Source organism: Saccoglossus kowalevskii, chromosome 13 (assembly GCF_978046115.1).
Source record: "Saccoglossus kowalevskii chromosome 13, keSacKowa6.1, whole genome shotgun sequence".
In the NCBI taxonomy this organism is placed as follows: domain Eukaryota; kingdom Metazoa; phylum Hemichordata; class Enteropneusta; family Harrimaniidae; genus Saccoglossus; species Saccoglossus kowalevskii.
Window position 1 is genome coordinate 18,446,380 of NC_140653.1, and position 12,176 is coordinate 18,458,555.

The 12,176-nt window shown below is 37.6% G+C and overlaps 1 protein-coding gene across 1 annotated transcript; it reads left to right on the forward strand.

The window, feature by feature from the left end:
- The first annotated feature begins 4,521 nt into the window (after nucleotides 1–4,521).
- Nucleotides 4,522–6,381, forward strand: LOC146735050 (uncharacterized protein C17orf113-like). Its single transcript, XM_085507339.1, has one exon. The coding sequence runs from the start codon at nucleotides 4,522–4,524 to the stop codon at nucleotides 6,379–6,381; it is 1,860 nt and encodes a 619-aa protein (XP_085363465.1).
- Nucleotides 6,382–12,176: the final 5,795 nt, after the last annotated feature.

Sequence of the window (12,176 nt, forward strand, 5' to 3'; positions counted from 1 at the left end):
AAATATATTTGATAGCTCCCATATCAATTCAAGTAAACAGAGCGACGTTAGAGGGTGGTTTGGGTCATACTGTCCTGTAATGGAATGAAGAGCGACTCGTCTGTAATGCAATGACACGATCGCTTGGCCAATTAAATAACTGAAATGTTCAAAACTGTTTGAATATATTGTATTAAATATATTTAATAGCTCCCATATCAATTCAAGTAAATAGAGCGACGTTAGAGGGTGGTTTGGGTCATACCGTCCTGTAATGGAATGAAGAGCGACTCGTCTGTAATGGAATGACGCGATCGCTTGGCCAATTAAATAACTAAAATGTTCAAAACTGTTTGAATATATTGTATTACATATATTTAATAGCTCCCATATCAATTCAAGTAAATAGAGCGAGGTTAAAGGGTGGTTTGGGTAATGCCGTCCTGTAATGAAACGAAGAGCGACTCGTCTGTAATGGAATGACACGATCGCTTGGCCAATTAAATAATTGAAATGTTCAAAACTGTTTGAATATATTGTATTAAATATATTTAATAGCTCCCATATCAATTCAAGTAAATAGAGCGAGGTTAAAGGGTGGTTTGGGTCATACCGTCCTGTAATGGAACCAAGAGCGACTCGTCTGTAATGGAATGACACGATCGCTTGGCCAATTAAATAATTGAAATGTTCAAAACTGTTTGAATATATTGTATTAAATATATTTAATAGCTCCCATATCAATTCAAGTAAATAGAGCGAGGTTAGAGGGTGGTTTGGGTCATACCGTCCTGTAATGGAATGAAGAGTGACTCGTCTGTAATGGAATGACAATATCGCTTGGCCAATTAAATAATTGAAATGTTCAAAACTGTTTGAATATATTTTATTAATTATATTAAATAGCTCCTATATCAATGCAAGTAAATAGAGCGAGGTTAAAGGGTGGTTTGGGTCATACCGTCCTGTAATGGAATGAAGAGAGACTTGTCTCTAATGGAATGACAAGATAGCTTGGCCTATTAAATAATTGAAATGTTCAAGACTGTTTGAATATATTTTAATAATTATATTTAATAGCTCCCATGTCAATTCAAGTAAATAGAGCGACGATAGAGGGTAGTTTTGGTCATACCGTCCTGTAATGGAATGAAGAGCGACTTGTCTCTAATGGAATGACAAGATAGCTTGGCCAATTAAATAATTGAAATGTTCAAAACTGTTTGAATATATTGTATTAATTATATTTAATAGATCCCATGTCAAATCGAGTAAATAGAGCGAGGTTAAAGGGTGGTTTGGGTCAAACCGTCCTGTAATGGAATGAAGAGCGACTCGTCTGTAATGGAATGACAATATCGCTTGGCCAATTAAATAATTGAAACATTCAAAACTGTTAGAATATATTGTATTAAATATATTTAATAGCTCCCATATCAATTCAAGTAAATAGAGCGACGTTAGAGGGTGGTTTGGGTCATACCGTCCTGTAATGGAATGAAGAGCGACTCGTCTGTAATGGAATGACGCGATCGCTTGGCCAATTAAATAACTGAAATGTTCAAAACTGTTTGAATATATTGTATTAAATATATTTAATAGCTCCCATATCAATTCAAGTAAATAGAGCGAGGTTAGAGGGTGGTTTGGGTCATACCGTCCTGTAATGGAATGAAGAGCGACTCGTCTGTAATGGAATGACGCGATCGCTTGGCCAATTAAATAACTGAAATGTTCAAAACTGTTTGAATATATTGTATTACATATATTTAATAGCTCCCGTATCAATTCAAGTAAATAGAGCGAGGTTAGAGGGTGGTTTGGGTCATACCGTCCTGTAATGGAATGAAGAGCGACTCGTCTGTAATGGAATGACGCGATCGCTTGGCCAATTAAATAACTGAAATGTTCAAAACTGTTTGAATATATTGTATTACATATATTTAATAGCTCCCATATCAATTCAAGTAAATAGAGCGACGTTAGAGGGTGGTTTGGGTCATACCGTCCTGTAATGGAATGAAGAGCGACTCGTCTGTAATGGAATGACGCGATCGCTTGGCCAATTAAATAACTGAAATGTTCAAAACTATATTGTATTAAATATATTTAAGAGCGCCCATATCAATTCAAGTAAATAGAGCGACGTTAGAGGGTGGTTTGGGTCATACCGTCCTGTAATGGAATGAAGAGCGACTCGTCTGTAATGGAATGACACGATCGCTTGGCCAATTAAATAACTGAAATGTTCAAAACTGATTGAATATATTGTATTAAATATATTTAATAGCTCCCATATCAATTCAAGTAAATAGAGCGATGTTAGAGGGTGGTTTGGGTCATACCGTCCTGTAATGGAATGAAGAGCGACTCGTCTGTAATGGAATGACGCGATCGCTTGGCCAATTAAATAACTGAAATGTTCAAAACTATTTGAATATATTGTATTACATATATTTAATAGCTGCCATATCAATTCAAGTAAATAGAGCGAGGTTAAAGGGTGGTTTGGGTCATACCGTCCTGTAATGGAACGAAGAGCGTCTCGTCTGTAATGGAATGACACGATCGCTTGGCCAATTAAATAATTGAAATGTTCAAAACTGTTTGAATATATTGTATTAAATATATTTAATAGCTCCCATATCAATTCAAGTAAATAGAGCGAGGTTAAAGGGTGGTTTGGGTCATACCGTCCTGTAATGGAACGAAGAGCGACTCGTCTGTAATGGAATGACGCGATCGCTTGGCCAATTAAATAATTGAAATGTTCAAAACTGTTTGAATATATTGTATTAAATATATGTAATAGCTCCCATATCAATTCAAGTAAATAGAGCGAGGTTAGAGGGTGGTTTGGGTCATACCATCCTGTAATGGAATGAAGAGCGACTCGTCTGTAATGGAATGACAATATCGCTTGGCCAATTAAATAATTGAAATGTTCAAAACTGTTTGAATATATTTTATTAATTATATTAAATAGCTCCCATATCAATGCAAGTAAATAGAGCGAGGTTAAAGGGTGGTTTGGGTCATACCGTCCTGTAATGGAATGAAGAGCGACTTGTCTCTAATGGAATGACAAGATAGCTTGGCCAATTAAATAATTGAAATGTTCAAAACTGTTTGAATATATTGTATTAATTATATTTAATAGATCCCATGTCAAATCGAGTAAATATAGCGAGTTTAGAGGGTGGTTTGGGTTATACCGCTCTGTGATGGAATGAAGAGAGACTTGTCTCTAATGGAATGATACGATCGCTTGGCCATTTAAATAATTGAAATGTTCAAAACTGTTTGAATATATTTTAATAATTATATTTAATAGCTCCCATATCAATTCAAGTAAATAGAGCGAGGTTAGAGGGTGGTTTGGGTCATACCGTCCTGTAATGGAATGAAGAGCGACTCGTCTGTAATGGAATGACGCGATCGCTTGGCCAATTAAATAACTGAAATGTTCAAAACTATATTGTATTAAATATATTTAATAGCGCCCATATCAATTCAAGTAAATAGAGCGACGTTAGAGGGTGGTTTGGGTCATACCGTCCTGTAATGGAATGAAGAGCGACTCGTCTGTAATGGAATGACACGATCGCTTGGCCAATTAAATAACTGAAATGTTCAAAACTGTTTGAATATATTGTATTACATATATTTAATAGCTCCCATATCAATTCAAGTAAATAGAGCGAGGTTAGAGGGTGGTTTGGGTCATACCGTCCTGTAATGGAATGAAGAGCGACTCGTCTGTAATGGAATGACGCGATCGCTTGGCCAATTAAATAACTGAAATGTTCAAAACTGTTTGAATATATTGTATTAAATATATTTAATCGCTCCCATATCAATATCGTTACTATGTACCAGTGGTCGCGTTTACGCAAAAACATGCGTATATTACGCATCAATACCACATTGTACGCAACAAAATAAACACAGTGCGTACTATGTACGCAAAAATACGACAATTTAATTTACTTTCACTAACCCCCTGATAGCGATCATTCGCTGATGCCGAACTAAACGGGTCATTCCAACACCGATTAACAAACACGCCGAATGTACAAATTCAGTAACACGTGTACCTGACTAACACGCATTCCACTCTCACAAGGCTACTGAGAAATTGACAACTTTTTTTTTCTCTGCGTCTCTGAACAATAAATTTAAGCCAATTGGAAACACCAAAAATCGCGTCATTCACCCGTCATTTTGACGCGATGGCTGATAACCGCGCGCGAATAGAGCACATGGTAGTGACAACATGGAGAAGCCTATTTTTTCATATTTTTCAAGTTCTGTCACCACGAAAAGAGCAAGATCAACATTCTCAGCAGATGATCACAAAAACAAAAATGGCCTTCGACAGACTATCGACATACCCACCCCGATGTCACGGATAATACAGAAAAAGGTGTTCTTTGCAGCAAGAAAGCCAAGTTTGTTCGTCAGAAAACGTATCAGTTAGCCTGGGAAGCAGAGTATAAATGGCTACGTCCGGAAAAACGGGAATGCGAAGATAAAACTGTCATGTTCTGCCGACTGTGCGAGAAACGAGGAGAAAATAATGCCTTCACAAAAGGATGCGGGGATTTACAGAAATCGGCATTGAAACGACACATGGACAGTCCCGGACACAGGAGAGCTGTAATGAATGACAAGAGTAGTCGAATACTTGGAGCTGCAGTTGAAGCTAATAAAACACAGTCCGACACAACGCGGAAAGCTGTTTTTCGCACGGTGTATTTTTTATCCAAACAAGAATTACCGAATGATGTTTATGGAGGGCTTATCGACCTACAGCGTGTGAACGGCTGCCAGGCTTTTAATTCTAAAGATACTGCAATCCCAACACACCATTCGAATGTGACAGAAATGCAGGAAACTATTGCCGAGACAATAAGAGAGGATGTTAAAAGAAGAATTGCGGAAAGTCCCTTTAGTGGAATACTTGTGGACGAAACTGTTAATGTGACAATTTATAAGAAATTAATTGTATTTTTCCGAGTGTTGAATGAGGACGGGAGAGCTGAAACTATTTTTGGTGGTAACTATACTGTTCAAAGTGGTGATGCTGAAACAATTTTTAATAAAATGCAAGAAGTAATAGACGAAAAAGGAGACAACCTGTTCAGCAAATTGGTCGGACTTGGGTCTGACGGCGCGAGTGTCATGATGGGAAGACACAGCGGTGTTGGAGTACGTTTAAAAGGGGCCTCGCCATTCTGCATTCACGTACATTGTGTTGCGCACCGTATAGCCCTGGCATCGTCAAATGCTGCAAAGAAAACCGCCAAAGTCAAAGAATTTAGAGACACCGCCAATTGTATATTCCATTTTTTTCAACATTCCGCTGCCCGGTATGGCAGACTACATGAACTTACTGCCGCCATGTCCGATGAAGACTTTTCAAGTCTCAAGGAGCCCTGCAGTGTACGATGGCTTTCATTGTCACGATCTGTTGCTAGTTTGGACAAAAACTGGGCGGTTTTATATCTTGAGCTTGGTGAGGACGCAGCAAGAAATAATCCCAAAGCAGAAGGACTATTGCGAGCGATAAAATCATTTTCTTTCGTTGCCACGATGAAAATGCTTCGTGACGTACTTCCAATTGTTGACAGACTAAACCTAATTTTTCAGCGGGACAATGTTAACTTGGGAACTATTCGTCCGATGGTTGAATCCACAGTTCGGGAACTTGAAAGATTCCGTGACACCGATTTTTGTGGTGATAGTGAAAATGAATTCATAACAAATTTTAATCGGGAAACATCGGAGTACAAAGGAAACCGTCTCGTCTACAGTGCTGATGTAAATATAAACGCACATAATGTCATGCGTGCACAATTCATTCAGCATTTAATAGACAATTTACACAGTCGATTTCCTGAGGAAGACCTGTCCCTGTTAGCTAGTCTGGACACAGTGCTCAATGCAAGCAAGTATCCAAGAGATGACAGATTTATAAGTGAACATGGAAATGAAGCGTTAAATGTGCTTGCTGATTTTTTTGCCGGCGATGCAGAGGATGGTTTGATCGACGCCGCTACACTTCGCCGTGACTTCCGCCAAATGAAATTGACATTACGAGGACATGGTCACCCAAACTTTGATGAGTCTTGCAGGTTATTAATCAAAGACTACAGTGAAATATACCCAGCATATGCATCACTAGCAGCAATTTCACTTGTAATTCCAGTAACAAGCGTACCATGTGAGCGTAGGTTTTCCACGCAAAATCGAATAAAATGTGCTAGACGATCTCGTCTAAAGGAAGTGAATGTTGACAATCTCATGCTGATTTCGATGCACGGACCACCAACAGATCGTTTTGATTTTGATCGTGCACTTGAACTTTATCATCAGAAAAAAGATCGTCGCAAATTTTGAAGGTAACGCACTTTAATACTAACTGTGGCTTGAAATACTTAGTTTGCAACATTGTATAAAAAACGTGCTGTTAATAAAAACTACTAAAATTAAACATGTGTCGTTTGTTAAGTGGGTGTACGCGTTGATGATCTGTGGAAACGCATTTGTTTGTGACTGATGCGTTCGATATACGCAACTTGTAGACACCTAGCGCGATCACTGTATGTACGTATTAATTTCATAATGAAATATACGTATTCATTTCTAACATGATAGTGCAATTATTAGAACGTTCGTATGCATTATAATGGTGTAATCCTAACAAGATACGCATTTTTTTCATAATGTAATTTCATAATGCTGCAATACTTACAATGTACATATTCGTTTCATAACAAGCCATATAATTGCTGACTCTTCGGGACGACATAATAATAACTTCAGACGAGGTTTCGAATTTGCTTTTGTGTGTTTGTTGTGTTTGTGTGGTTTTGTGCATCAATAGAAAAGGTGTTTTCTTGACTTGTATATGCCTTTCCACGTTGTTTTTCCAATCCCTAGGTGGAGTCTGCCAATTTTAGTGTATTAAAACCTATTACTAAAAAGTATTCCTACTGTTTATTCATTGTTAACAATCCAAATGTGTATTAATTTAATATAGTGGTCGCAGCGAGAACAACGCTTTAATGCATTCAAAACACTGGCAAAGCATTTCCGCATGCATGTTGTGAATCACGATTTTTATTTGGCATATAGCAACAACATTATAACTAAATGTGTTACGCTCTTTTGGAGCTCTATTGGGCAAGGAATACTAAATGCTTTTCGAACCCCGGCCAGAAAGGCACGCCAAATATTTTTAATTTCACGTTCCGGCACAGGGAGCCCAGGAACTATAATCAACTGTAGTACGCAGTGTCTATGAGCGGGGAGGGGGGGGGGGGGTTATCGGCTGGTATCTAGTGTAAGAAATAGACAAGGGATGAAGGCTCCAGCCAGCTCACATTTTTTAAACTCGAAAAAACAGACGAAAAGAATGAAAAATAAAATCTGAAAAAAATACCAGGTTGAAGAATATTAGTTGCTCCTTCAAACTTCGCCAAAGCCTTGCCTACATTTTACCGATATCTGCAGAATAAATCAAGAAAACTACACAAATTTACTCCATTTAGGAATTCCTAACGGTTTGCTCGAACGCGCGGCACAGTTGAAGGCGTGGCCTGTTCAGCATTTGTCAACAACCAATCACAAGACTAGTTACGAACCACATCGAGGTCACGACTCGGTTAGCCTTGCTCAACTGGTTCGTAACCAGTCTTGTGATTGGTTGTTGCCAAATGCTACAGGCCACGCCTCCAAACTTTGCCGTGCGTTCGGACAAACCGTTAGGAATTCCTAAATGGAGTCAATTTGTGTAGTTTTCTTGATTTATTCTGCAGATATCGGTAAAATGTAGGCAAGGCTTTGGCAAAATTTGAAGGAACAACTAATATTCTTCAACCTGGTATTTTTTTTAGATTTTATTTTTCATTCTTTTCGTCTGTTTTTTCGAGTTTAAGAAATGTGAGCTGGCTGGAGCCTTCATCCCTTGTCTATTTCTTACACTAGATACCAGCCGATACCCCCCCCCCCCCCCCGCTCATAGAGACTGCGTATTACAGTTGATTATAGTTCCTGGGCTCCCTGTGGTTCCGGTTCCGGTTTATTTGGACAACCCTTCTGAAGACTGAATGTTCTTTGCGAACATCATATATGGGGCCCCGGTTTTAGTTATAAACCGACATGTCGTTAGCTTCACGCTCATGGCAACGGCTGAAAACATGTTGTTGTTGAGCGGAGCGAATCGCCAATCAGCCTCCCGGCTTGTCATTCTATTAATTATTATTCTACTAATATCTAATTATTCAAGGAAAGCGGCGTGTATCTGGTACATTTACGTCTTTCAAAGCAGTACGGATCACTAACGGCCCTATTCCACGATGCACGCGCAGTCTAGACTGGGACATACCATTCATAGCAGAGGGTCCGAAGACGTAACTGTATGTAAAAATGCGAATTACCTTCGTTTGAACATGCCGAATTAATTAATAACTGTCAACTTAGATGGAATAATTGTACATATTTTCTTACTCATGTTTAGTTAATATAAATATTAAATCGAGAATTTCGACGAGCCTAAGAGGGGTGGGGTGAACTAACTCCTATAAATAAATGGCACATCCCAAGTTGTTTAGATTAATGTTGAAAACCATTTTACAAACTGGATTTCTACGTGCATGTGTTCCACACCAGTAACAGTTCGTTCTGCTTCTTTTATAACACCGTTTTTTCTCGAGCTCTTATTTAGTGACCGGTAAGTTTAAAAATTTACTGATTCTAAGACATGATGTTCTTGTTAGCACGTTTTGTGACTGTGCTTTAGTGCCTTTCTTACTTCATTTGGTTCTTCATGGCAAACATAAGACCTAAGGCGAGCCCCATAAACAACAGCTGCCGAAATCGTAGACACTAGAAATATAGCAAAAATCGATTATGGCGGGAATGACTTTGAGCGTGGCGTTGACAAACAAGCATGGCGATCCTGGGGAAATTCAAAACCATAGACAGTATATCTACTATACTCTATGTTTAAACCAAGATGGTTAGAACAATTTGCATATTTTTGCATAATTATTTCAATTTACTCAATTATAACAATGCGTAAAATCATTGACTTACAAAACTGTTAATACTTTCAAGAGTAATTATTTCACCTTCACACAAGTTATTAGGGAAGAGAATCGCCAGGCGATGAACGCGGGGCTATTTGGCAACGACCGCAAACGTATCGTGTCCAGTCAATGGTAGGCCACATAGAGGTCAAAATACGCGTTCTATTTTTAGGTTCGAATACGTGATTTTATGCCACAGTCCTGGCGCGTTTCAACCCTTGGGATATTTTACTATAATAGGGTGTGTCTACATCGCGCGTTAAAATTTGCATATAACGTTAACGCGTAACAAAGTTGTGATAAAGGAAAGAGTGGTATAAACAAGGGGGGTAAAAGACCAGGAGGGGGGGGGAGGTAAATTATAAGTTTGTCATTATAACTCCCTGTGGTCTGAGGTCAAACGAAAGTACTGTGGCGGTACCACCATGATGTTTGTATTCTAGGGAGAATAGTACGTTGTTCATAAAGTCACATTAAGAGGAACTGCGATAAAACCAACCAGCATGTATGCATGTTGAATTTAAATCGCAACTTAGTTCAGTTCACGACACTTTCCTCCTTCAAGTACATAAGTCAATTAATACGAATATCGGTAGTAGGCCTTTGTAAAGTGAACATAAAACTATATCCTCACCCAACCTCTTTTTGACTCCATTGTGCGAAGCACACAATAGGAGACTTTGCAGTTACTCTGTCTGTCTGTGTGTGTATGTGTTTGTATAGAAGTAGAAGTGGAGCCAGTGGTTCGAATACACACCAACAAAGTGGAGTCTCAAACATGGGGAGTCACAATGTTTCATAATTTATATTATTATTTAATCGAATTTAAGTCAAGTTTGCGAAGCTTAGGTTTAGTAAAGGAGGAAGGTATAGTTCAATTTATATTAATATTAATATAATTGTACCATACTTTCCCCCGTTACTAAACCTAAGCATCAGAAATATTTCTATGTTCAATCACAGGATATTCAACTTTTATTATAATTCGGTCTCCGTCTGTGCGTCTGTGCGTCCGTGCGTCTGTTCAGAGTCACATCTCAGAATCCCTTGGACCGACTCCGTTCATTCTTTGCATGTGCCTAGTACTTTATGTGGTACATATGCACATGCAGTGGTTTAGTGATTCGATTCAAAATGGCCATCTTGTTTTTTGAAAATGTTGTATTTTGGACATGCTTTGTCAGTTTTTCATTAAAACTTGGTACATAGATTATACATGTTAGGATACATGTCCATGACGATTTATTTCACAATTGGATCAAAGATGGCCGACTGGCAGCCATCTTGTTTTTTTGAAAATGTCGTATTTTGGACATGCTTTGTCAGTTTTCATTCAAATTTAGTACATAAATGATACATGTTAGAATACATGTCCTTGACCGTCTGTGAGTTCCCGAGTCTGTCCGTCCGTGTGTCCGTCCATCCATCTGTCCAGAGTCATATTTCAGAATCCTGTTATGTGGACCGATTCTGTTCATTCTTTGCATGTGCATAGTACCTTATGTGGGAGATATGCACATGCAGTAGTTTAGCACTTTCGATTCAAAATGGCCGACTGGCAGCCATCTTGTTTTTTGAAAATGTTGTATTTTGGACATGCTTTGTCAGTTGTCATTCAAACTTGGTACATACATGTACTTTATACATGTTAGGATGCATGTCCATGACGATTTATTTCGCAATTGGATCAAAGATGGTCGGTATCTTGTTTTTTTTCTTTTCTTTATGTGGTATCTTGGACGTGCTCTGTCAGTTTTCATTCAAATTTGGCACTTACATGTACTTTATACATGTTAGGATGCATGTCCATGATAATTTGTTTCAAAATCTGGTCAAGGGTGGCCGATTGACAGCCATCTGACTTTTTGGTCTTACTACTAAATTTCCACAATTTATGTACTATTTTCATTTGTATTTGGCACATGCATCATACATATCAGTGTTTCATAATCAGATCAGCCGAATAATGGCTGTTTTTGTTTTTGGCCATATTACTACTACACGGAACACATGTTTTGATGTAAATAAACAATTTGTTGTATACGCCACTTCAAACTCAACTTTCAAAGACACGCTCACGACAACCCCTCCGCTTTAATATGATGAGCACAAAAAGAACTTAATGGGGACTGTGTCATTTTCAATGACTTGTTTAATTAAGCTTAATTAAAACTCAATTCTATTTTGTATTGCATTGTAATTGAGTTTAATTAAACTCCAATTAAAACGCAACCCTATATAGGAACATATTTTAATCGAGTTCATATCACAACTATATTAAAAGTTAATTCAACTATATTAAAAATTAATCCAATGTGTGGTGTCACAACTACGGTTACACCTGTCTGTGTGTGTGACTGTTCCACTGATATCTCAAGAACCAATTATCAGATTTTAATGAAACTTGGTACAAAGATGCTCTGAGATATTGTCCAGACCTTGTTATATTTTGGTTGAAAAATGTACATATTAATTACCTAATTTGCATATTAATCAAATAATTTTAGCCTTTTTTTAAACATTTTTCCAAGTACCATTCATTAAAATGATATCATTGGTATTTGCGATATCAGTGTCAAAGCCAAAAAATAAACTAAGCAAATTAGTTGGTTAATATGCACATATTTTTACCTATAATTAATCATGTCTCTGCATTGTTCTAGAGCATCTACGTACCAAGTTTTATTGAAAAGTAATGAAGTAATACTACTTGAAATATCAAAAGCTGAAAATTGATTAATTATGCAAATTAGACAATTAATATTTCACATATTTGTCTGTGCATTGTCCTATGAATCTATGTAAGTTTCATTGAAATGTGATGATTAGTGTCAGTGAAAAACCCAAAATTGACTGATCATTATGTAAATTAGGTTAATTATATGAATGAATTTTTACCCAAAACTTATCAAATCTGTGCATTAGTCCAGAACATCTATGTACCAAGTTTCATCAAAATCCAATAAATGACTCTTTAGATATCAGTGGAAAAGTCATGAAACAGCTAATAATATTTTCAGGGACTCTGCTTTAGTGATGTCTGGCGGCCAAAATCTGGTCTGTGGAACTAAATTTGGATCGCATTAATGACTTGTCTATGGC